We start from the raw sequence: 27939 nt of genomic DNA on the forward strand, positions 1-27939 counted from the left end.
ATCAAGACCAAGTCTTTAATTTTACAGATGAGGAAACTGAAGCTCAAGAATTGATCATGATCACAGAGTTAGTATTAAAACTAGGTTTTGAACTCAGGTGCTCTCAATCTAGGATTAGGGTTTACTATGGAATTTAGAGCCTAATGCTTAATAACTTTGTAACATTGGGCCAGTGCCAACTTCTCTAAACCTTATTTTTCTCATCTACAAAATGGGTTAATTATACTTGGGCTGGCTTCCTGGATTATTTTGAGGATCAAATAAGATAATTCTATAAAGTCATTTGTAACTATAAACACTACATAAACACCAGTTACCATTGTTAACTAACAGCCTTGGATTTTTTATGAATCATACATTTCTTCTTTCTGTCAGATTTTTCAATGTGGAAAGCAATCTAGGATTGTAGACTGCATCTTCTATACCTCTTCAACCCAATTTAAAAACAAAACAAAACACTGCAGCAGCAGTGATGTGCTGTGAGAGCCATGAGGGGGAGAGGAAGTGTCCCACCTTAAAAGAAGATAGGCTGAGGCAGCAGGGAAGCACTAGGGAGAGAAAATCAAGGACCATGGCCATTTGTCTAACAGATCAATAGTTGTGACTTGTTTTTCCCCTCTGCCTCATTTTTCTTATTATTTTTCATTTTAATCCAGACCTGAAATTTCATCATTGTGAGAAGTTACAGTTGGAAACTGTTTTTGCTGATGATGCAAATAATTCTTCTTCAGGTCCTAGTTTAAAAAAGTAGACCAAGAATACAGATATATGGAACTATGAGGATAGAACACAGTACATACTATCTGATTTGATTGATGAATCTATTGTGTTTAATGAACAGTTTTATTTTTCCTCTTTCTTTTTTATGCTTTGTACATAAAATTGAGACTGCTTCAACATTAGTTACTTCTTCCAATTCAGATTTTATTTCAAGATGCCAGGATATTTCTTAATGTATTTAGGTACCTCCTTGATATCTCAATGCTTCATGTCTGGAAAACTCCAAGATATTTGCAATTACAAGGTTCATTTATTGGTTCAATTTGGTCCTTGCAATTGAAGCTTTAAACCTCCATCCCTCTCTTTTCTTCATACACGTTAATAAGTTTATATTTCTTGAACCCAAATCACATTTGATGTCATGGGATAATGACATCAAAGCATAAAGGATCTGTTTTGTGTGTGTCTTTTTAATTTCCTATTTGGTGAAAATACATAACCTGATGTCATTGTTTTTTTTAAGTTCCAAGTTCTATGGAGTGTTGTACAATTAGATAAAATGAGATTTTCTTATATTCCAACCAAAATTTGGGATTTTGTCTCATTTTCTGAAAGTTCACTGAAAGTATTCTCAAGACAACTTTAATATCGAACAAAACATCACCATCATTTCAAATAGTGTTCAGATTTACTCTCATTAGACCATGTGAAGAAGAATCAAGCAAAGTGAGAACTGGTGATGTGAAGATGAATTCGTTTTAGCTTTAACTGCAGAATTTCTCTGAAATGACATCTTCAAATGAAATTGGGCAGCAAAGAAAACAACAAAGAAGACTCTGAACACAAGACAAGGTATCTACTCTCGTGTTTACAACTCTCCACTTTTACCAGAGTTATTCTTACACTACTGCATCTCAGAAATTATTTGAGACAACACTGGGTCTCTTTGTTTACATGTTCATTCAGTTTAAAAATGGATAATATGACTGATGATGAGAACTGATCTTGAACACATATATTTTGAAGATTCTCCATGAGTTCAGGAGGCTGATGTCAAAGTCTTTCTCCATTCCCTTGAGTACATAGATTTGAGTTGGCCAGACAGACAGTTCTAATAGTGCTGGTCTGGTTTTCTGCAATCTCATATTGCAAATTCTGACTTCTCTCCACCCCACAGTCCAGTCGGCCTTAGCGCCAGATTTCGCCCACTCACTGACGAAATCTCTGTGTCGTGAATTATTCTTTCCCCAATGCACTGTTACTATTAGTCTGCATATTTCTGTGATGAAATCTCATTCTATTATCTATTCATATTCATAGTCTCTTCAGGGTCATAAGTGTTTTTCTAATTTCTGTTTAAACTCTAAGCTTGATGTTACTGTAAAATCCATTGGTTTTCTCAAGGGAAACTGTCTTCTCCATCAATAAAACAAATATCCAATCAGAAAACTTCTAGGAATGACCACTCTGCCTTAGTTTTCTATCCATTTCTTCACTCCCCTACCTATGTACTTATACATGACCACAGAGAAACACCCAGTTCTCTTTATATAGCTTCCACTGAGAATACTTGCCATCCAGAGCTACACTCAGGGGTTATAGCACATATCCAAGTCATTCTGATCTCTTAAGTAAACAAGAAAAAATCTCAATTTATCAACATGCTAATACTCATTTTTGAGGCTTAAATTATATTAATTCATTATGTAAGGAAACCAAAACTTGGAAAGGAATCCCTCCAAGCCAGCACTTTCAGTTTCTATCTATATAATTAATTTACATTTTGACTCACAAAGTCAACTCTGAAATGCTGGGTATAAAGCTAAATCTCTCTACCTCTATTTTTGATGCTGAGTACTTTGATTGGAGTCACATTTTTAATCAAATGTGTACTCCACATAGCCTCGCTCATTATATATCCATGTTTTCTATCACTGTCATTGCCTTGTATACAAATCTGCAGTGGTATTCATAGGGAGATTCCTTTTGCTATGTTAGTAGGCCAGAAAAATAAAAACACAGAAGAAGGAGGGGATTCCCTAAGTCACCTCATGAGATTTTCTGAATTTGGAGAGGACAACACTTAAATGTCTTTTCTTTTGAAAATATCTTGTTAAAAGGATTGTCCACAAGCCCATTTGAAAGTTATCTTCCTTGCCTGAAAGTCCTTTTCATTCCAAACTATGCTGAATCTAGATACTAAAATATTCTTCCTAATGTACAGCTGTGACCACATTGGTTTATCCCACAGGATGCTTCAGGAGCTCCCTACTGCCTCTATAACAAACTCTAAGTCCTATAAGTCCTCCATTTGCCATTTAAAGCTCTGCACAGTCTGACCCCTTTCTATCTTTCCAGTCTTTGTACACCATTTTCCCCTCCATGATACAGCTTCATGGACATATTTGCAGATTCTCTGCAAATCTGATCTTCTCTTTCCCATTTGATCTGTTCTTTCTCATCTCTAGGAAATCCCTCATACCCAGAGTGCAGCCCTTCTTGAATTCACATCTTGGCTTTCATGGTTCTTTTGAGACTTTGTTCAAATTTCACTTTCTATAGAGGTTTTTCCTGCCTCTTTCAACTACTAGCATCTTCCCCTTTCATCCTGCCTTCAGCTACTCTGTATAGATCTTCAACATTTATATTGTCTCTTCCATCCAAGTGCAAGTTTTCTGAGGGAAGGGACCATAATTTTTTACTTTTTTTGCACTTAGTACTCAGCCTACCATTTAATTATTTCTCACTTTCAGTTCATACTTATTGATTCCTGCCTGATAAAGAGAATATACTTTTTCTAATGAAAGCCTCATACTATGCTGAGATGGATAGGGAAGAAAAGAAAGTCTGGGGGGAGAGGGAAGGAGAGAAATAAAGGTAGAGAGTCCTTGTTCCTGACATACAAGTGCTTAATAAATGTTGACTGATTTGTCCCCTAAAAATAAACACACATTGGATGTAGGGAAGATGACAATATTTCTAAGCACAAAACAACTGGAAAACAATGTTATCATAACTCAAAGATTGTGTTGAATAGATTCATGTTATATGAATCCCTAAGGAAAACAGATGGGTCAGTGTGGGCTGGAATTGTCAGTCCTATGATTCAGGGAGGTTGGCCCTGAATACAGGGAAATTCTCACCATGTGTCCATGTAAACTTCATATGACTTCAGTATACTCACTCTAATGATGTCATTCCTGTTACCCTCAGTCTCCTCAGAATATTTAACTTCCTTCAAGATTCCAGGAGATCTCCCCTGATCTCCACTACCCATTCTTTTTCAAACTATCTGGCATTTATTTAGCTATGTACATGTGATGTTCTCCCACACAAACTATATGTGCACTTCAAGTCTCCTTGAAAGAAGGGACTTAATTATGGAAGTGATATTTGGGGGTGAAGAGTCACTGTACCTATTGATACCAGAAAAATTACTGAAAGTAGAGAGGAATCTTCAAGCCTGTTCATGTGTATAAAGACTTGTTCACAGACAGGACCATTATGATCAAGGGTACATCAGCAGTGAATCATATGGTTCTTCTCTCTTAACCCCTTTCTTAAAAGTATGAACAGGTTTCCACTTTTTTTCTGATTGGTTGCATGGAAAGTCCCACTGTTACCAGAACTGGTCTCATTTCTTATCCTCTTTCTAGAAATACTTAATGTGTCTTATATTTTTAACTTCACTGTTACTATCTTAAAGTCATTTTAATGGATTTTTATTGGTTTTTCTCCTAAATGTACATCCTTGCCATCATGAAATCTATTATTTTCTGGTTAAAAAAAAGAAAGAAGGAAAGACGGGATTTGTTTTTGTTACTGTATTCTCAGGATGGAGCTTTACATACTGCAAGCACTTAATAAATGTTGCCTTTCTTGACTTGAAATATTGGGGCAGTTTTGATTATATGGCTCTGTTGTGTGGTTTCTGTATGGTCTCTGGTTACATTAATCCTGAGAATGTTCTCAATTTTCCTTCCCAGTTATTTATTGCCTTTGGGTACCTACTTCTACTCTCATTCCAATTTCTAGGTAAAGAATTTTGAAATCATCTTTGAGGCGTCTCTCTCTTAAGTCCTTCATATGTAACCTATCAACTTGTCATTATATTTAGTCACTTTGTCCTTCAGAATATCTCATTGATTTAAAAAAAACAGGGGGGATGAGACAATTGGGGTTAAATGACTTGCCCAGGTTCACACAGCTAGTAAATATCAAGTGTTTCAAGCTAGATTTGAACTTAGGTTTCCTGACTCCAGGATTGGTACCTTATCCACTTGCTATATATACCCCATATCTCTGTCCTCTTCATTGATTTTTATCTCTAACTTCCCACTAATATCACTAATATTGTCCCAGCCTAAAATCGTCATTTCTTCAATATTTGTTCAATTAGTTACTTCAATAGCTCCCTGCCTTATTCCTTACTATTAGAATTATTATCTCATATATCTCATCTTGTTCAACAGAGTTCTATAAAAATAAACCTAAGTTTTTTATACTAAATAATCTATGTGCTATTATAAAAATGAATAAAATAACTCTCTCTTAGTTGTCATCTTCTCATCTTGATTGATGGGATTCAGATAGAAATAATCCTAAGGAGTCACTGTCCTTCTCTTTCATATTTAATGTCCTATGGTCTCTTGCATAAGTAAATAACTATTTTTATCAGTTGGGGGAAAATGTATTGGGATGTAAACTCATGCTTTGCTATTTCACTGAAAGCATCTTCAGTTCAACTTCAGTAGTAGATAGGACAAAAAGAGTAACCTTGTCCTATTCCCATACTGCTTTTGATCTCTTCTACCAATCTCTATACTTTGAAAGCCTTTTGTTGCAAGTAGCTTGAGATGATAATAATTTTAAAAGGGAAAACAACAGATATGACTGATAATCAGGATTTGGTCATTTAATTCTGGATCTTCTGTTAACCAGCTTGTGGCCAATGGCAAACCAACCAAAGGCTTTTATAGCCCGACCTCATTGTTCTTTTCCACATTACATCTATCCTCTTCTAGCATCCCATACCTGGAATGCTCTTCTCCTTTTGCTTTCTTCAAGTCCCAGCTAAAAACCTTCTACAAGAAGCCTTCCCCAAATGTTAATTCCAGTACCTTTTCTACTAATTCTTATTTATTCTATACATAGATTGCTTTGTATATATTTGTTTGAATGTTTTCTCCCCATTAGATTGTATACTTCTTGAGGGCACAGACTGACTTTTTGGTTATTTTTGTGTGCTCAATGCTTAGCATAGTGCCCTATACATAGGAAGAGCTTAATTAGTTTGACTGATTAAATTAGTCTCTATATGCCTCTAATCCCTTCTCTGTAAAATGATCATGTTATGAAGGGTTGATTCATTAAATATTTCCTATGGAGTAGACACTATGTTGAGTGCTTTACAAATATTATTTCATTTGATCCTCACAACTTTGGTACTACTATTACCCTTTTACTGGTAGGGAAATGAAGGTTAAGTAGCTTGGCTTTGTTTTCTTATTTCTTTTTCCTTCTAAGGCTCACCATGGAATGACCTTTCATTATTATTCATATCAGTCTGGTAAAGAGTCAATTAAGATTTTTTTTTTGTTCATTTCCCAAAATGTTCTTTTTATTTTATATCTTATATCCATCCCTCCTTGGTGAGCAATAAGAGGTACATCTCATCAAGTTGTTGGCTTTCACAATGTTGCTATTATCAATATTTCCTTGTAGCCTGCATTAGTTCATACAACTCTTCCTGTTTCACTAAGATGAGTCAATTAAGAATTGATTAATGCCTTCCATTTTCTAGGCTCTGCAATAAGATGGAAAGGGTCTGAAGTTGAATTTGAACTTAGCTCTTCTTAACTCCAGAACCAGTGAAATCCATTCTCTGAATCAATCTCTTCTGCTGTTAATGATTCATTGCTTGTTACCTATGAGATATTAAGCAATTCACTTTGTTTGGGCTCAAGTGTTGGCTCAACCACTTAACATCCAGACCTTTGATATTTTACTTTTCTAAGCTTCAGTTTTCTTTGATAATAGCTATATCAAGGGCAGGTTCATCAGGGATTCAACCATGCGGCATTGAACTTTAGAGATGCTCTATTAGAGGGCACTGAATTTCAGTGATGTTAAGTATACTTGCAATAAGTAAGTAGCATTGAAACAACAAGTAAGGAACATCTAGATAGTTAGAATAATTATTTTAAATGCAAAGCTACCAGTTAGTGGACTATGATGTTCCAGGCTCAATTTAATGCTTTTTTTTTTCCTTAGGCACAAAAAAATCCTAGTTATAAATCCTCTAAAGGTTCTTGAGCTTCCTAAGAAATTGGCTATAAGTAGAGCACCCAATGAACCTTAAATAATAATAGAGAGAGGTACTGGCTCATGAAAGCTCATGTCTTTAGATGATCTGGAAAACTAACTCAATACTGAGTAAAAGTTTCCCCAAAAGTAAGAGCATTGTCAGAATTCTTATTCAACTCATATGCAGAAGAAAGTCAGGTTCATTCAGAAATCTCTTCTTTTTGTTTGTTTTTAACTTGGTGAATCCCCATGCAACCTTTGAGCCAGATGAACACCTTAGGGCAATCTGCCCCAGTGCTATTGACTCCAGCTCCCTGAAAGACACCTGACGTGGAAGGGAACCAGAGAGAAGGCTTGAATAGTGACCCAGTTTGGTGTTTCAGTGTCTCACTTTCATTTGGGAGTGAAGCTGATTTCTACTGATGTAGTCAATATCTTGGACAGATGGACCATATGGAAAAGATGAATTTACTAACAAAGCAGAAATATGTTCAGAAAGTGCTGAAATTTATCTTTTTTTCCCTTCTAAATGGTTTGGTGAAAAATTTATCATTGTAAAATATTGCCTCTGGTTTTCATGACACAGAAATCAGGGTATTAAGATCACATTTTTAAAAGTACATAATTAGCACCAGAGTTAAAATAGAAATGAGAGGTTGTGTTTCTCTAGTCATTCTAAGTTCATAAAGTGCCTCCCCTTATGACATTCTTGGGAAGGAGAGAGTGCAATTATGATTAACCACATTTATAAGTGAAGAAACTAAGAAAATGAAGAGGCAAAAGCTCTGGCTTTTCCAGAGCCAGCAAGTGGCAGAGTTGGCATTGGAACCCAGGCATTTCCTAAATATAAGGCCACTGTTTCCCCCAAGAGCCTGTTATGTTTTCAAAGACAGCCTCTGCTGTTAAGAAAGAAAACATACCCAGTACTATGCACTAGCTGAGCTCTAATGAGGAGGCATTTGTTTTTCATTTTAGGCAAACATATGGAAGAAGGCATGCAGGCTGTGCAACCTTGAACAGGTCCCTGGGGCTCTCATGGCTTTTGGGTTTTTGTTTTTGTTTTTGTTTTGTTTGTTTGTTTTTTAAAGGAGGGGAATTGACCTAGATGACTTTCAAGAGTTTTGTTGTCCAGTCATTCCTGAACTCTTTGTGACCCTATTTGGGGTGGTCTTGGCAAAAATACTGAAGAGGTTTGCCATTTTCTTCTCGAGCTCATTGTGCAGATAAGGAAACTGAGGCAAACAGGGTAAGTGACTCAGCCAGGGTGACACAGCTAATAAGTATCTGAGGATAAATTTGAATTCAGGTACACCTGTCTTCAGAGCTCTCCTTCCAAGGATTTACGTAAAGGTAAAAATCCTGGAAGGGTATGTCAAGGTTGGATTTTGGGGCACAGAATTCTAGGACACCATTGCAAAGTAAGGTTTCTGACCTTGAACTTAAGATGGCCTATAGGAGATATAGGAGATGCCTAAATGTCATTGACTCAGAGACTGCCTCAGAATTTGTTTTTAAGTCATTTCTTGATATAGGGCAAACCACTTGGACTATTTCTTCTTCCACCAGATCTACCTAGATAGTGGGATGCTATGAGAAGAACTGAGCATACTTGTCTTTTCAGCTACCATTCAATTGCTCCAGAATGCATTTAAGTTTCTAAAGACCTTTTTCAGTTTTTCTTTTATTTGAGAGGAGAAGAAATGGGGAGAAGAAAGAGGAGGAAGAAGAGGGGTAAGAGCAGAAAGAGAAAAAGGAAGAGGAAGAAGAGAAGGGGAACAAAAGGAGGATCTGAACCTGGACTAGAACTCAGGTCTTTCTGACTCCATGCTCTTCACTTTTTCCTTCTATATAAGCTAGAAAGCCAGTAAGCCTATGGATATGAGAATCATAACCTTCTAAGATTAGATCACCTTCTCTGATCCCCTTATTTTATGACTGAGGAAGCTAAAGCCCAAAGGCAGGAAGGAGCTAGTTAAAATCATATAATCTGGAAGAACCCTAGAACTCCAGAATTCTGAATTGCCTTTTCCTTCTCAGTATGGTATTCTACTACAAGAAGAAAGCTAGCACAGATTTTTTACATATCACACATCTAATTAGTGACTGAGACAAAAATCTAATCCTCTTGACTATTAACCCTATGCTTTCCCCACTATCCATGTGTTTAAAATTCCTCAATATCAATATTTACTTCTAACTTTGTGTTTCATATGATGCTTCAAAGATTACAAAGCACTTTACAAATACTGACCTTTGATGCTCTTTTATATAAATAATCTGTCTCTGCTTTTCTTTCCTTTACTTGGTTATTCCAGTGCCATTCAAACAAAATAAGTTTCCTTCTTTTTAAAATGTGCTCAAATAGAATTCTCTTATAGTCTATATGCTAGTACTGAGTGATGGAAATATGAGTTTGTTGACTTATGTTTTGTTTTCTTCATCTGAAATGATTAATGATGCTAACAGAGCAATATACCATGGGGAGATGAAAGAGACTTAGTAGATCATGTAGCCCCTCATTTTACAGATAGGGAAACTGAGGCCCCAATACCATCTTGTCCATGTGATGTAAAGGTTTCCAATGATTAATTTATGCACATGCAAGCTCCATTTTTAGAGCACTGGATGATTACTTGCAAGAACCAGGATTTCTTTATTTCCCTCCTTTTATTTATTTGTTTTTGAGCCAAGATGGGCATTTCTACATGGAACAGTATCCATCTCATATCATGCTTTGAGCCATTTAAATCAATACTTTCCCTGTGATTTAACAAATGATTGCCCTTCAAGTGACACCAGTGAAATATTTACACATTTCTTTTGCTTTCCTGAGGCACTGCCTGTCTTGAACCACATCCTTCTAATTAGCTAATGTTTACTGAGGAGATATGGATAGACTATCATCCTGCATTCCAAAGAGAACTTGAAAATTCCAAACATAGCCCAGAATTATTTCTAAAGTGAGTTTACAAGTTTGTGATTCTATTTGAAAACACATTATACTATATGCACTGAATTAAATTAAATTAAATGTAAACAATAGCTAAGTGAGTTTAATTGTCTGTATTGATGTCTCATGTTTCTAATAAAGCATTTAATTAAAAAGTGCATGGCCCAATGAAAGCTCTGAAATCTCTTGTTCTGCATTTTCATAGGTGAAGTATTGAGAACAAATGACGCACATCCTTCCCCTGCGAGAGAATGTTTTTACAAGGTGGCATTCATTAACCCTCTTAAATAATTGATGTGCAAATAAAAAGAGGTTGGTAAACAACCTTTGACAGTGTAAAAGATGGGTGATACTCAATGGATTTCAGAAAGGGAGCCCCTCAGCATGACCAACTTTTTAAATCAATTCATTCATTTGAATTCCCTACAAAATAGTTTTTACCCAATAATGATCATGTTGCCTTAGTGACATATACCTAGACAGGAGTGTGGTATTCTCCCCATATAGCAAATGTCACCTGATATGAAGCATGACCAATATTCAATATTTAGTGTTCAATATTTCACATATTGAACAGAAAACAAGACATCAGTCCCTTGGTTTGATCCTATGGGGACTATTTATCCTCATGTAAATACAAAGTGCCAACCAGAAGGGAAGAAGTAATAACAGGGGAAATGACCATGAGAAGAAGGAATGTTTGCCCAAATCTTGTCCCTCTAAATCATATGACCAAGCTGGTACCAAGTAACTGCAAGACACAATACTCATTGGAAAGAAGGTGGTTCCTCCAGCTTCAGGGGCTGTGAAGGAAGATTTGAAAAGAGGGATGCAGGATCTTACTTGCATGAGTATCTGGAGGGGTTTGATGGATCCTTGACTATGAAGCATTCTCCTCCATTCACACAGAAAGTCTTATCCTTCTCAGCACATTTGACGAGATGGCTTGTTCCAGCTGTGGATGTTGAAGTGGCTACATGGGAGACAAAAGAGGGGGGAAAATTCACTTTCCTCACTACAATCAGTCTTCTTGTTTCAATTTTATGGAATGGAAGTTAGTAGTTAAAATAAAACAAAACAAAAAAAACAAAAAATCTGGAGCCTTCCTGGTCTTCCTCAGATAAAGAGAAAAGGGAGTGAAAATTTTCTTGCTACAGTTAAAGAGAATAAAAGAATGAAACATTGTCATACTCAACTTGACTAGCAACATCTCTCAAACATACCCCCTTTCTCCTCTGACACTGCTCCTCCTACTCTAGTGCAGATCCTCATCACCTCATATCACTGTAATATTTGTTAGTGAGTCTGTTTGCTTGAAGTCTTTCCCCATTTCAATCTAGCCATCATCTAGAGACATACAAGTGATTTTCTTAAAGCACAGGTCCAAATATGTTACCAATTACTCAATAAATTCTAGTTGGCTCTATTGTCTCCAGGATCAAATGCAAAATGTCCTATTTGACATTTAATCTCTTCATAATCCAATCTTTACATCTTATTCCCCACCATGTATCTATGACATTGGCCTCCCTGGTGTTACACCAAAAAGACATTTGATAACTTGGCTCCAGCCACTTTCTTGGACTCCTCCCCATCCCCTTTTTTTTTTTTTTTTTTTTTTTTTTTTTGCTTTGACTAATGACCTCCCTGTATTCCTTTAAGTCCCCACTAAAATTCTATCTTCTACAGGAAGCCTTCTCCAAACCTTCTTAATTTCAGGGCCTTCCCACTCTTAAGTACTTCCTATTTATGTTATATATAGTTTGTTTTGTACACATTTGCTTACAAGCTATCTCTCCCATTATATTGTAAGCTCCTTGAGGGCAGGGACTGGTTTTTGCTTCTTTTTTGTATCCCTAGTACTTAGCACAGTACCTGAAATTGTGACAAGTGTTTAATGAATATTTATTTATTGATTGATTATTGGTTATTACTATTTTATGACTTGTCCATGGTCATATTGGAAACTGTGTTAGAAGCAGTACTTGAGCCTAGCAGTTGCAAACATCAGAGCAGAAGAGAAAAGGATCTGTTTCTTTTTTTTTTTTAAGGATCTGATTCTTAAGTTGAATGAACAGTGTCTGATTTACAAGTAGGATCAAATTAAAACTTGAAGAATCAATAAAAAGTTTTGTCACACAAAAAGCCTTTCCTCAAATGGAAAAACAATACACCGTCTTGTGAAACAACAAATTATCACTGGAATCATGTGCGCAAAGGCTATTTCTTCAGGAACTTTGGAGAGGACATCCACATCCAATGTAGGGGGTTGGGCTGGATGTATACAATAGTCCCTTCTAGTTCTGTGATTCCCTGAGTCTATGTGCTAAGCTCCAAATAATTAATTATTTTGTTTTATTTTTCATTTTAGTTTGACTGATTGATTAATGGCTTTCATTGGACCAACTTCAAAACACAGCAGAAGTGAAGTGTGTGGACATGTATAGACTTGTCCTGAGTGGCAGATTAAAGAGCAGCTATTTCAGTAATATACTGGACCCTTCAATGGAATGGCAGCAGCTGGCATATGAAGTCCACTCCCAGTGTGACCATCCAGCACAGAGAACCAATAGTGACCATGAAGTTAGGAGCAAAACCAATAGAACTATTTACACTGGAGTGTAAAACCTGACATTTACATTATGCATTTACAAGATGACATTTGCAAAATGTTCTATAGACATTATTTAATTTGAGTGTCCCAGACACCCCATAAGTCTTATTATGATCTCTATTCCAGCTAAGGAATAACAGGCTAAGAAAGCTTAAAAGAATGGTCCATGATTATACAACTAGCAAGTATCAGGAGAAATTTGAATCCAGGTCTTCCTAACTCAAATACAATATGAAGTGCAGTTGGATAGAATATCAGGCCGAGAGACAGGAAGACCTGAGTTCAAACCTAGCCTCACATACTTACTAGCTGTGTAACCGAAGTAAGTCATTTAATCATGTTTGCCTCAGTTTCTTCATCTGAAAAATCAACTGGAGAAGAAAATTATCTTTGCCATACAAATGTCAAAAGGAATTATAAAGAGTTAGATGCAAGTGAAAGAATGCACCTCAAAAATCTAGCCCTTGAGCCACTCTACCTTGATATCACCTACTGAGAACTATCGAAGAACTATCACCCTAAAATCAAAAGAAAATATGCCTAATTGTCCATTGTGTGCCCACTATTGTACTTGTTAGCTTTCTAAATACTTTCCTGCCTCCCATATTAGTTCTAAGGAGATCACAGAAAGACAGTTGGCCAAGGAAGATAAAACCTCAAATCAAAGCTTAATTATTTGTAACCCCATAATCAGGGTGGATCAATTTCACTTCTCTGAATTTTTCTCCTCAACTAGTAAATAGAATGTACCACCTACCATATTGTAAGTAGTGTTTAGAGTGTTTAGAAAATGAGATGTTCCTCTTGTTGTGAGTTCCCAGAACTTCTGGCCTCTTCATTGGTCTGCAATCTCTTTCTTTCCCTGTTCCCTTTTTCTTTAATTCTTACTCCATCTCCTACTTCTTATTATGGGTGTGACTTAGAATCTGGCTTCCTTCTCTCAAAATGCTAATTGCACTTGAATATGCCTTCTAATGTTCTTGTCGGCTCAGCAAGCATTGATTCACAAGCTGAAGAGTAATCTCTGAGATAACTAAAAGTTGAATTTTCTTTTGTCATATCATTTTGGGTTCATTTTTACTGCTCTTCCCGTTTTCATTGAAACTGTGGAGGAACACAGGAAAAACAAACTTTGCTGTTGGTTATATAGGATAAAGATTTTGATGAAAAAAGAAAAAAATTAAATCAAAGGTTGAAATGTGGAGGTGGTGATGGTGGCAGCTGAGAAGTACATGTGGGATTATTTTTTTTTTCAAAGCAGTATGATATTCCCATTACAACATTCATTAGAGAATAGTTTTATGGTCTATTTTTTGTGCCTTATTGCATGTTTTCACAAAAGTAATTCAGACTCAAAAACATGAAATAAAAGGGCAAAGGCCATGGAGGAAAGAGGTAATCCTCTTGCTTTTTGAAATATCTTAAATGTCTAAATCATAAATGGAGTGGGAATGGGAATGGGATTTGTGTAGTTTGATTTGCAAACTCCTGAGGCAGAAAATATTTCTTTACCTCATAATACATGCAATTATAACCTCACAGTTTAAAAATTCATCTTTGTGAGTGCTGCAAATTGCCTCTTTATTCATTTTTACCAAATATTAGAAATGGTAAATTTCAGGTTCAATCACTTATTTGACACAGATAATCTTCCATGGGATTAAAAAAAAAACAAATAAACAAAAATCTCTCCATGTAGTTTGCATTCCATTAGCACTTGCTCCCTTTGATGAAGGGTGAACAGATCTTAAGATCATAGATTGAGAACTGAAAGGGACCAGAGATATGTGATCCATTCTTGGTCCAGAAAAAGACATTTGAATGCCCAGTAACCACGTGGTTTATCATACATGACAGGTTGCTTAACTAATTTTTTTCATGGCTCAGTAGTAAGTGCTATATGTCTCTTTCAGAACAAACTTTGTTTTAGCAGAGAACAAAAATAAATTCTCCGTATAAATCATACAGACCAGCTGTGTGCAGGAAAGAGACACATTGGGCCTATTTTTCATGTTCTTTCCAACTATTTTAAGAATAGCATCATATTGGCCAAGAAAGAAATGGTTTTTTTTTTGTTTTTTTTACATGGGAAGACTATGAAAAATTCTTTATCTAATCCTTTGAAATCAGACTATTTTTATCATGATTTCTAGTGGAAAACAGTTTGTTATGAAGCACTGATATGTGTAGCTCCTTTTCTTCTTTCAGAGAGAGCTCAGACTACTGCCTGGATTTGTAAAACCTTTGACAATGAACTGAAGAACATGATGAAAACAAAGCCAGAGCTTTCTCTAACAGCATGTTTCCTTGTGCTACAGGCCTATCAAGGCTGATCATAAAATCAGAAAGCAGCAGTCAACCTCCAACTGAATTCAGGGGTGTACTAAATGATTCCAAGAACTCAGAACTAGTTGCTAAGGTCAGGAATAAGCTGTCATTGCTGATTACTCCTGGCTATGGATGGTGACATATGTGCATTTCAGATTTCCACCACTCTCATGGATATGGGGGTGCTGCTGAATATTTTAAGTATCTATAAGGATCAACAAAATTGTGCTAGTCTTGGAGTGAAAAGTGGGCCACATTCCCAGAAATCAAATACAACTATGAAAAAAACCTGTATCACAAAAAACTGAAGTTACTTCATTCCCCCAGAAGCCATCATTATTCTAAATTTTGTCCCAGGATTTGGTCCCGTTTGACAGTGGGATACCATTGCAATGACTTTGGATGAGAAATGAATGAAGAAGCTCATGCTATACCAAATCTAAATAGTCTAAATATTCATAACAATTTTCTTGGATCTTTCTATATCAGAGGTTCTTAAACTTTTCCCACTTGATTCCTTTTTGCCTGAGAAATTTTTACATGACCACAGCTATGGAGATATATAAAATAGATATAAAAATCAAACATTTACCGATAACAAATCACAATTTTGCAACTTCAACACTCAGTTATGAGACTCCATATGCAATTTTGAATCACAGTTTAAGAGGCTGGACTGTATGCTATGGATAAACTAAGCAAATATAAACAATCAGGTGACATTCACTCCTTTATAGGCCTTTCATTCAATCAACATTCATTCATTTATTCATTCATTCACTCATTCAACCATGTTGATTGAGAATTGATAAAATCTTGGCTAGGCATTAAACTACTCTGTGCTCAGGGTGCCATCCATTTCTATGTGCCTGTTACTTTTCAGTAAAGAGAGAAATTATTTATCTTTCTCTGCTTTTTGGAAGGAATCCACTGCTCATTTGAGAGGAAATGTGGCATAATGAGGGGCAGGAAGGTGTCATAATGGCTAGAGTACTGAGGCCTGTAGTCCAGAAAATTCCTCTGAGTTCAAATCTAGCCTCAGACATTAACTTACTGTGTGGCCTTGTACAAGTCATTTAATCCTGTTTACCTCACTTACTTCATCTATAAAACTAGCTGGAGAAGGGAATGATAAATTACTCTAGTATCTCTTTCAAGAAAAGCCCAATGGGGTCATAAAGAGTCAGAAATACTAAAAAATGAATGGACAACAATAACGTGTTATAATGGATAGACTACTGGATTGAGCCAACCATGATTTTAAATCTCACCCCTGACGTTTAAAGCTCTGTGACATTGGACAAGTCATTTCACCTCTGGGGAGTTTTCTCAACTGGACAATGGGGAGAATGGTATCCTGAATAGACACCTCACAGGGTCTCTGTAAGGGTCAAATAAGAAAATGAGCTTAATGTACTTGGGAACCTCTGAGTAACCTTTACATATCAGTTATGATTCTGATGCTCATGAATGTTTTTAACTTCCTGCTAAAGGACCCCAACATGATAATTCTAAAGAGTATCATAAATGTAAAGCGTGAGTCTGATTGCATCAGCTATAGTAGGGTTAACATTTTCAACTCTTTGTTCTGCTTAGAGGTTAAAGTAGAAGACCTTAAACATATTGGAATCATTAAGAAAATCTGAAGTATGCAATGACTGACTCCGATTCCTCCAGGTTGCTCAAGAGAAACTACACTTAAAAGAAAAGAAATGCTCTGATTTGAGTTAGATTGTACTTAAAAAGAGAAGAGTTGAAAAAAATCAAGGCGCTTACATGTGTAATAAGTTTGCACTTGTCTATGAGAGCAAATCCACCATTTTAAACATCCCAGACCTGCAAAATTTGTAGATTAAAGATATTAAGCTTCCTTCTTTCACAGCCAAAATCTATCTCCCACAGTGACTGAGGACCTCCAAAGCTACTCCAGGTTTCTGGTCATTTCTACCAGCACAGCTCACAAAAACAATGCCTGCCAAAGCTCTGGCTTTCTTCGCTTTTGGTGTGTTTGTTTTCAAGGCTCCTTTCCTTATCGGTATGGCAGACAGCCGTGGTGGATCACAGCCATTCCCCCAGCACCAGCCCCTGGAAATCAGGCAATGGAATTCTATGACAATGAGCAGTGGCCAGACCTGCAGCGTGTCTGGACCCCTGGGTCCAAGATGTTGAACCCTGTTATCCTGAATGGGATGGATTCTCACCTACATAGCTCATGATCATTTATAGAATACAACTGAATGGATGTAAGGAAAAGTTAATCAAACAGTAACCTATGACCCTTTAGTCTGAATTTAATAGTTCTATATTTTTATGCACAAGCTGGGCCCTGTCGCTACACAATTGTCATAAAGTTTCTTGGTAGCTTACCTTCAAAATCACTAGTAGTCATACGTTCCGTCACAGGGAAATGCATGTTCTCTGGTATCTCTTAATAGACTATAACCCAAGTGGTCTGCTTCCTTCAGTTACAAAGCTTCTAGGATTGGCCACCAAGCTTGCTGGAGAGAACCACACAGTGAGCTCCCTTCTCATGTGGCTCTGCAGCAGGAAACTTCAAACCAAAAGAGAAGCCTCAGCTCTGTCTGTTGCCTGGTTTCTGCAGATGCCAGCAGGACTTAGGTTGCCCAGAATGACAGAAGAATGATCAGGACTCCAGGGGATAGGAAGTAGAGTGCCAGGCTCAAAGCCACAGAAGAAAGAATATTCTATCTGCTGGCACGTGGCCTGTCGGGCAGGAGGAAGACTCCTTGCCTTGCTGAATCACAAAAAAGAATCCTTGACTTCTTCCCAAAAGGAAGAGCTGACAGGAGGAGAAAAGGCAGCTCTAGTAGACTGTGGGCTCCCTGAGTCAACACTGCTATTTAAAGCATCAGACCTGGTCACCAGACCTTAACATCACTAATCTCTATGGAGGAAAGAAGGACAGAAGGGACACTTCCAATTCATTATCCCAACTAAGAGCCTTCTCCAAATGGAGCATGAAGTGAATGTATTCTCTAGGCAGAATGCTTCTCTCCATAAGTGAAGATGCTCTGGAAGAGGCATTAAGCCACCAAACATGCCCACTCTCTGCACAATCTCAGTTCCTCTCTACTTGACCAGCTGTATTACTGGAGACAGATCACTCTCTGTGCGTTGTTTACTATATCAGTAGAATGGGAATATTAAGACCCAGTCTATACACCATTCAAGTCATAGAAAGAGAAGGATTAAAGGAGGTAAGGATATTGAAAGCCCTCTACAAACTGAAAATGTAAATTGTTAGCAAGAATTCTTAAACTGTATTTTTAAAAATACAACTACATTTCAATATAATTGTTTTCCTTTGTATTCCTATGTATTTTTTAATGCACTTAAACTTTTGATTCTTAGAAGGAGTTCACAGAGTCCACTAAGTCATCCCAAGGAGTTCATGACATACAGAAATTTAAGAATCATCATATTAGAGGCTGACATTTAACAATATGAGCAACTAGATGACACAATGGACAGAGCGTTGGGCTTGGAATTAGGAAGACTCATCTTTCTGTATTCAAATCCACCTTCAAACACTTCTTAGTGTGTGATCCCAGGCAAGTCACTTGATGCTGGTTGTCTCAGTTTCCTTATTTGAAAAATGAGCTGCAGAAGGAAATGGCAAACCATTCTAGTATCTTTGCCAAGAAAAGCCCAAATGGCACCACCAAGGGTTAAACATGACTGAAATGACTTAACAATAGTGAAGGAATTGGAAGCAATGATCCCTAGGGCTTCTTATAACTCCACTTCTACAATTGATCTTCACTGCCTAGGAAGGCTTAGGTTTCCTCTAATGTCTTTTTCAGATAAAGAAGTTCTGGTTCTATGAGTTCAAATCAATTCCTTTCTTCAGGCTCTGTTTTCTCCTCCATAAAATAAAGGGATTGGAGACAATGGCTCCTCTGACCTGTATCACATTGGGGATCCCTGGTTCATATTTGGTTCTTAATATTCTGTTTCATGGATCACCAAAGTTCCCCATTGTATCCCCAAACAAAGGCATCTCTTTTATTAAAGTGATGCTTTGATTTATAATTGACCATATTTCCAAAAGACCAAAGAAGTATGAAAAAGTGAGTTAATGGGATCAATCATTTTTACCATTCTTGAGAGAATATGTGTGCTAAGGCCTTGTGTTAGGCACAATGTGAGATAAGAAGTGGGTGGGCCCTTTTCTTAAACTATTTACTCTCTAGATGGGAAATTAAATGAGAAAATTGACTTTGTATCCTAGTCTAATACCATGCCTGACATATAGTAGGCACTTGAAAAATACTTGCTGAATTACAATAAATTGAATTGGGTTGCAAAAGGGTCCACTGAGAGCCTAACATTAAATCTTAGTACCCATAGCATTTGAAGGATTGTTTGTGAAAGAGTGATTATTTGATTTAATGTTTTTTTTCTAAATTATTATTTATTTTAAACATTTTTTAAAAATTGAATTCAAAATTATTTTTGTCCTCCTCCTTTTCTTTCTCTTTCTTTTTCCTCTCCCTGCTCCTACCTCTTTCCCCCAGTTCCTTTCTGCCAAGACTGTGTAACCTCACAGAGGATCATCACAAGGGGGAAATGCTCTTACCCAGGAGGAAATGAGTTGTGATGTGTGGTTTCTAGATAAAAATCCTTTTGGTGCCTTGTTCAGGGAAACCATAATATACAAAACTGGATCTGAACCTACATAGAGGAAATTGTTCCTATATATAATTAGACTTGGGCCCTGGCCTTTCCAGACTGCAGAAATTCCTTCATATTATACCAACTAATGTCAGCCATGTCTTTCTGCTGCCTTTCTGTCTCCTGCATCAACCCTCTAAAATTCCATTGGCCCACTCTCCTGGTCATTTCATAGAATGGCCAACTTGGGGCAGCCTCAGGCTAACCCAGCCCGCAAATAAAATTGATACAAAACACTGAAGGAAGAGATAGGAGAAGAGCCTTAAATGGTGACAGAAACTGGTCTGATTTTTTATTTTGTTCAAGGCTCCTATGTTCCCTCAGTTCCAGGAGTTCCTTGCTCCCAAGTTTCTGATTCCCCGTTCTAAAACCAGAAAAGGCTCTAATCCCTAGAACTTTAAGAACTACAAATACAAGATTCTTCTAACTAAAGAATAAAGGAGAAACTTAATTTTTAGGCCATATTCTCTCATTGAAATTTCCATGCCACCATTCTGGATATGCCTACAACAAACTGGAGACATCCAGACATAGACATGACATACTATCTTACATATCTCAGTAGTCTTGTAATTGTGACTTTGGACCAAGTTTTTTTTACACAAACCAAAACCATGGGAAGGGAATACTCTTACTAGCAATAGTATGGAACTATACATTGACACTAAACCAAGGGAACACATTTCCCAAACTTCCTGCCCTGGAAATGGCTCCAGTGATCAATTCTCCAAGCTGCATTACATCCCTTTAAAGAGAAGGAAGCCACTACATCTGGGATAGTTCTAACTTTTAGGAAATTTTTACTGACAAGACTGAATTGATTTCATGATATCTTCCACCCAAAGTTCCTAGGTCTTTCCTCTAGGACCTTCTTCCCTCTGAAGTATTTAAAGATTGTTAGAACTTCACATTCAATAGCTGTCTTTTTCGAGAAGCCCCTGACTGTTCCATGGTAGGACTTTTATAAAGTACATTCTTTTCGTAAATCTCACTAGAGTGGAATGAAGAGATAGGTGCAGGGCAGTGGGCAGAAGCAGAAAACATTAATGTATCATGAGAGAATACCAGTAATCAGTCACAAAGTTGCCAAACAATCATGAAGAATGGAGATACTTGACTTCATTTACAGGACAAGCCATCACCAATAACAACTTTCCTTTTGGGAAATTAGAGCTACCTGATGAAATTAATCTGATCATTTTTTTTCCCTTGAAAACCAAGGAGAGGAGCTGCTAGGTATCATGGTAGATAGAGCACCAACCTTGAAGTCAGGAAGATCTGAGTTCAAATCTGGCCTCAGACACTTAACACTTCCTAGCTGTGTGAAGCTGGGCAAGTCACTTAACCCCAATTGCCCCAGCAATAAATAAATAAATGAATGAATGAATGAAATACCTTATAGAAAGAAAGAAAGAAAGAAAGAAAGAAAGAAAGAAAGAAAGAAAGAAAGAAAGAAAGAAAGAAAGAAAGAAAGAAAGAAAGAAAGAAAGAAAGAAAGAAAGAAAGAAAGAAAGAAAGAAAGAAAGAAAGAAAGAAAGAAAGAAAGAGAAAGAGAGAGAGAAAGAGAGAAAGAAAGAGAGAGGAAGAAAAGAAGGAAGAGAGAGGAAGGAAGGAAGGAAGGAAGGAAGGAAGGAAGGAAGGAAGGAAGGAAGGAAGGAAGGAAGGAAGGAAGGAAGGAAGGAAGGAAGGAAGGAAGGCAGCGAAGGAAGGAAGGGAAGGCCAGGACCAGCCGCCCTCAACTAAGACGCTCCCCAAGCGGCCATCACGTTGACTCTTGAAAGAGCTGTCAACGTTCACAATACATTTTATAAATATCTAATATATCATCAGGACAATCCTAGGACATAGTAGCCATCATTGACTCCATTTTCCAATTGAGGGATCCTGGAAAAACAGAAGTCAAGTGATTTGTCCAGGAAGTTAGGGTGCTTCAGAAGCCATATTTGAACTCTGGTATTCCTCTGTCCACTTTACCACTTAGATGCTTGAGCAGATGGATGCATGCAGGTTTTGATCATTTCATCTTCCACTGGATACCAATGCCTGACTTTATATATCTTTGTACTCTTATGTGGGCAACTTCTCCAAGAATCTAAAGAATGGAATCAAATGACTAAGCAATTGTTTTCAACAGGCAAGAAGGAAAAAAGATGAGACTTAACAGAACTGAACATTAGCCAACTCATTCTTTCATGAGGGCTATAGAATATATCTGTTACTTTGACAAACTGCTCAATGCACCCAGAAAGTCAATTTGCCATGTGTCTTCTGTAGGAGATGCAGCCACCCACTTGCAAGACTTCCATTTATTTCTCTCTGCAGCAGATAGATTTCATTCCTGATCAATCGTGTTTAAGGATTGCCTCTCTGAGCTTCTTCCCCAATAAAGATATTTATTATCTCTTCTACTTTCTCAATAAGAAAACCTAGGAGCAAAAGGAAGCAGGAATGGGTAATATTGCTAGTTATTTGGTTGTGAAATCTCACCTGTATCCCAGACCCACAACACAGCACTGTCCTGTGCTTTCTACAAGCTTCAGGGAAAATGGTTAAGATGTAGAAAAATGAGTTTCTAATTGATACCCTTCAGATTTTCTGTTTCTAATCATTTATCCTCCTAAATATTTTAGAAAGTCAATACCAACTGGGAAAAAAGGCAGAGGGTGATTGATCCACATGGCCAATGTTTAGACGGAAAGAACAAATAATTCCATGTGTAAAAAATGGGTTTTTTTCTCCCATCTAAAACTAACCTCCAAACCCCCCACCCAGTAATTTTTTTCCCCAATATCCCTGAAAGTGAGATCCTATTTGCCAAAACTGCTATCTCATCTGATAGCAATATAAGCAAGGGTCCTTTAATTTGTATGCTGGATTTTTTTTAACTATCTGGTGAAGTCTATGAACCTTGTTTTCAGATGCATAAATAGGATTACAAAGAAAATCCACTACATTGAACTATAGATATACTTTTCTCATATTCAGGTTTATAGATCCCCTGAAATCTGTCCCTGAACATCCAGATTTAGAACTCTTGGATAGGCTGTAGGAATGAGAAAACAAAACCTCTTAGTGTTGAAACATGGGTACTTCTAGGAGGTCTAAAATTGCTGTTTCCTTTTAGGGTTCACAAGAAACAAAAGAACTGAGCCCTAAGCCCATCTGTGAGCCTTTGAATGTTGCTGACTAGTCCAAAAGGCAGAAGCAAGGGGACATTGATCCAGGGCTTTCATTAGAACACTAATAATAGGCACTTATTCTCTGTAGCCTTTTCCCCACCCCCTCCCTTGAAATCAGACCCCAGGATTTGCAGAGGCAGGCATTCAGCATAGGTTGCCTATAGCTGACCTAAGTGTACCTTTTAGAAAGAAATTTCTAAAAGATTAAAAAGAGATTAGGGAGAGTGTGAGAAGGGAGAAGTAGAAAGGAAGAGCAAGAAGAGAAGAGGAGACTTTCTGAAAAAACAAAACAAAACACAGTATTCTTTGGGACCCTAACAGCAGAGACAGAGTTGTTCCCTGATGAATAACTTAGCATTAAAATCTGAAGATATAAAAGAGACTAATTTTACCCTTCTTGGCCTCCTATTAAAACAGCCATTCTTAATATGGAGGTCTGTGAACTTAAAAAAAAATTATATCATTATTTATTGGATTACAATGTACTTGACTTCCTTTACATTCCTATGTAGTATGTTTTAAAAATCTAAAAACATGATTCCCACAAGAACCCATAGTCTTCACTATCAAAGAAGTCCTGGTCATGGTCATAAGGATAAGAAGTCCTGTGTTAGAGAGTCAAAGGTAGGAAATAGCTAATTCTGAGACCTTGATTGGGGTCCTTCCATATCCTTTGCAGGAAGAACAAGTCAGGCAGGCAGTCAATGAATGAGGATTTACAAATACGTCATCACATATCTCCAGCTGGAGGGTCAGGATGCAAAGGGGTATTGGGTGGAAAAGGCAGAAAGATGAAATAATGTATGTAGTTAGCGGTCAAAATGCTTTATGTATGTTACAACCATGCTGAGGTAGGTGTTTTTATTAGTCCAATTTTACAATCTTACAATACTGAAGAATTAGGGTGATGTAAGTAAGTGTCTGAGTTAGGATTGGAACTCAGGTCTTGCTGATTCCACCTAATGATCAATACCATCACAAAACCACCTGGGTCATGCCTCACCTCCCACTTTAGCAATTGCTACTTTAGAGTTCTGGGCTTCCTGTTAAAATAGTAATATTTATCAGCTGGCTGGAAAACCTAGGGAATTGTAGATAGTCTCATTTTGCAAAAAAGCAACAAACAGTAGCCAAATTTCTTGCCTCAGTCTTTAATAGTGAGGGGAATGGCAGAGCTTAGTAATGTTGTTTCCTCTGGTTCACTACATATCCTTAAGTAGCATGGTGATGAGAAAGGAGAGTTGGATTTGTGGGCATTCTGAATACTAGCTATATACATTATTTTCATAATCATTCCCCCTCCCCCCCCCCAAGTTCCCTGAACATCAAGATAGGGATATGTGATATGCATATGTAAATCCTAGTTCACTATCTTCCAACTTTAGTGCTTTATCTTGTTATTTTTGGAAAACAAAAAACCAAAACAAAACAAACAAAAAAACTAGAATCTAAGGATCCCAAAACATGTTATGCCTCAAATTTGGGCTAGATGGATGCATTTTACCCAGGCTGAAAGGGGGCTGGGTTGATTCCAGATGTAAAATTTGTTCCATATTTATAATTATGAGTTTCTAGCTTTTGAGGTAAATTTTAATATAATAAGAAAATGAATTTTCTGTTATGTCTACTGTGCAGATTTCAACATACCCTTGGATTTATTACCTTTAAAGCCTGGTCATCAGATTATAGATCTGGGATAGATAGTACCAATAGATAATAAATTAGGACCAAAATTGGACAATAAGATGAAAGTCAACTGGATTGTTTTTCAGTAAACTGCAAATTTCCTTTATATTATTCCCCAATTTTTTTTAATAAAATGAGAGGTTTGTATTTTAATACCAATATTCTACCACTGTTATTATATCACATAGAATAAAACAGTCTCCTGAGAGATGGAAATGAACTTGACACAGAGGGCAATGAATACTTTCAAAGAATAGGAGGGAAAGATGCAATCAAGAAAATGCAGAGTAGTAAGAGAAGAGAGATTAGTGATGAGGCAACATCAAGGAATGACCTAGATGGCCAGAGTACTCCCTTTGTACTCTTATGATGTTACAGAAAGTAAAAAAGCACTCCAGCACTAGGCAGATATCGTGTGGTATATAGAACAAGGGCATGGGCAAAAATGGACAAACACCAAGGGGTTACACTCTACATGATTGAAAGGAACTTTTAAATTGATGGGATGGAAGATCATTGTGGCACATGAAATAGTATCCCTAACTTTTACACACACACACACACACACACACAAGCCTTTTGAAGAATTCTTGAGTGCAGATTGAAACATCATTTTTCTTTATTTTTCTTGCTACCCCCTCCCAACAATATGATTAATATAGAAATTTTTTTATGACTTTATGTGTGTAACTGGTATTGTGTTTCTTGCCTTCTCAATAGGGGGTGAAAGAAGAAAGGGAATTTGGAATTGAAAATAAAAATAAATTTTTTAAAAAGATTGTTTAACATTAGATACACATATTTCTCATTCAAATGCAGCATGGGAGATCTGACTCATCTGCACCATGTACAAATGTTCACCATTGACCTTAGCAAATCCTTCTCCTTAAGTCTTCAAGATTCAACAAGGGCAACGTCAAATTTGACCTTGTTTGGACATATGGCATTAAATAAATGTTACACTGCATTCAAAATCAACTGGAAGGAATTTACTGTTAGTCTTGCCTTTACTGGTTTTCATTTTAATTCCTCCACTAGGAAAAAACTAAATGTGTTTGTGTGTGTGTGTGTGTGTGTGTGTGTGTGTGTGTGTGTGTGTGTGTAAGTACTTCAATTTGCATATGAACTAATTTTGGCCACTGATTGCTGATCCCCAAAGGGTTTGCTCTCTTCCTCTTATCTGCTACTAGATCACATCTCATAGTTTGGAAAATTTTAATTTACTCCAATCTGTTTTTTATAGGAAGAAAATAAGGAAGAAGAAGAAAAGGGAAGGGATTTGCTCACAGTCTGACATCAAGTCCAGCACTCATATCATTCTATTCCATGCCATTTTCCTAAATTGTATATGATTTCAACTCCAACATTTTAAAAAGGAAACTGTGGTTAAGACAAATGAAATAACTTGCAGTGTCACATAGTGAGATATTAAGCAATGAATGAAACTCAAATTTTCTAACTACAAAACCAACTTTCCTTCTAGATAGTTACTGTACGCTCAAGAACTAGACTCGACCTTGACCCTTTTTAAAAGTCTGCATTCTAATAAAAAAGTCTTCTCTGGATGATAGTGTGCCAAAGTAGGGAAACCAAAGTCCATAATAGTCTTTCTCAAGGTGAACATAAAAGTTGGGATTGTTAATTTTGTGCTGAGTCTATTACACTCCAAAAAGACTGACTTGAAACCCTTCCCCCTCCTCACCCTACTCTTCCAAAAACAAAAATGGTTTCCTGGGAACTAGAAACCTCAATCAATCCTATCTCAGGACTAGACTAGGAAAGTAACTTGATACTCAGTGACACAATCATACCAAGGCCACATGGACAAACTGGTATTTGCATATTTTATGTTTCAAATAGTCTTTCTCAAAATTATCCTTCAATTTACTTAATATCAGGAAAATATTTTATTTTCCATTTACTAATAATACCTAAACAAGAACAAAATGGCCACATCTTTAGCTTATTTCTTTATGAAAGTAAAAAGTAAAAGTAAAAAAGACGTGTATAAATACTGTCTGCACCCATCATATACCGAGATAAATGTCTCTGCCATGTGGAAACATCTGCAGAATGCTGAGCAATGTCAGGGAGCTGGGAAATCAAGACAGAGGCCAAATGAGACCCTAAATTTAGTTATGATACCTGTGCAATATTTAACTTTCCTTAGATCTTTTATTGACCTCTATGCACAGCTTAGCAGACCCAGTCCTTTAAAAGCTCTCTGCGGCAGAGTCTGGGAGATAATGTTACATTTGATGGTGTGACAACCACAAAGGACTATTGCAGGGCATGAAGGAAAAGGGAGGAGGTAGAGAGGAAAATCTGCAAGAGATGAGCAGAAACACGCTCAAATAACTAATTCTCTCCAGGGACTTAGTCGGCAAAGTTTCCATCTGAGGAGCTGAGCCCTTTCTGGAGACTGGTGCTTTTCATGAGCCTCATTTACATGCTGAACGGATAAAGGTCCACGCTGGAGTGGTAAAGTGATCTGTTTTAGCCATGTACTATTAAGCAAGTTGAAGGAAGATCTCTCCTGAAAATGTATTTTAGATTAATTTCTAGCAGTCATATATTGTTTCTCCCTATTGGTGAGTGAGGAACCAAAGGATATTTGTATATTTATCTAGAATGGATTGAAGTACTTGGTCCATAACTTTTTTTTTTTTTTTTTTTTTGAGGATGGCATTAAGTGACTTGCCCAGGGTCACACAGCTAGGAAGTGGTAAGTGTCTGAGACCAGATTTGAACTCGGGTCCTCCTGAATTCAGGGCTGGTGCCATAACTTTTTTCTACCCATGATCATCTGGTGGAACCTACAGACACTTTCTCATAATCAGTTTTTAAGTGTATGGACTGAAATACTTAAGATTACAAAGGAAAACAATTATACTGAATTAGCATAATTGAAAATTTTAAAAAACCAGCAATAAGCACATGGAATCTAGATTAAGGACCCCTGGAATATGGTTTGGTGGATCCAATGGGAAGATACAAAATGCTCTAAGATTTGAGAGGAAGCTCTAATGAGATCAAGGTAGTTTCCCTATGGAGGCAGTACCTGAACTGATAGAAAAAGGTAAAAATTCTGGAAGAGGAAGAGTGATTTTCCAAGCAGAGGAGGCAATTGACACAGATGCTTAAAATTATTATAAGGCAAGATAAGAAATGGGAATAGCTAGTCATTGACAGGAACAAAGAATCAGTAATGGGGAAGAACAGGAACTAGGCATAGAGAAACACATTGGAACCAAGTTGTGGAAGATCTTAAATGCCAACTCAAAATACAGCAATTTACTCTACAACAGCGGTTCTTTTTAACTTTCAATAGCTGCATCTCAAAATGATTGATTTTCTTTGAAATCCTATATATTTTGTTTTGAAGAAAGTACCCATTGGCTTCATTTGTTAGACAAAGAAAACCATGACACAAAAGAACCTTAGTTCTTACAGGTAATAAG

The 27939-nt window shown here is 36.9% G+C and overlaps 1 protein-coding gene across 9 annotated transcripts in view; it reads right to left on the reverse strand.

Annotated features, from left to right (window-relative positions):
• NRG1 (neuregulin 1) overlaps positions 1–27939 on the reverse strand; it is an 888216-nt gene that overhangs the window by 35101 nt on the left and 825176 nt on the right. For all 9 annotated transcript variants that reach the window (XM_074275397.1, XM_074275395.1, XM_074275392.1 and 6 more), the window contains one exon: positions 10820–10949. In XM_074275397.1, the coding sequence (XP_074131498.1) occupies positions 10820–10949 (130 nt within the window). The remainder of the gene's footprint in view (positions 1–10819; positions 10950–27939) is intronic.

The sequence above is a fragment of the Sminthopsis crassicaudata genome, chromosome 6, assembly GCF_048593235.1.
Source record: "Sminthopsis crassicaudata isolate SCR6 chromosome 6, ASM4859323v1, whole genome shotgun sequence".
In the NCBI taxonomy this organism is placed as follows: Eukaryota; Metazoa; Chordata; class Mammalia; order Dasyuromorphia; family Dasyuridae; genus Sminthopsis; species Sminthopsis crassicaudata.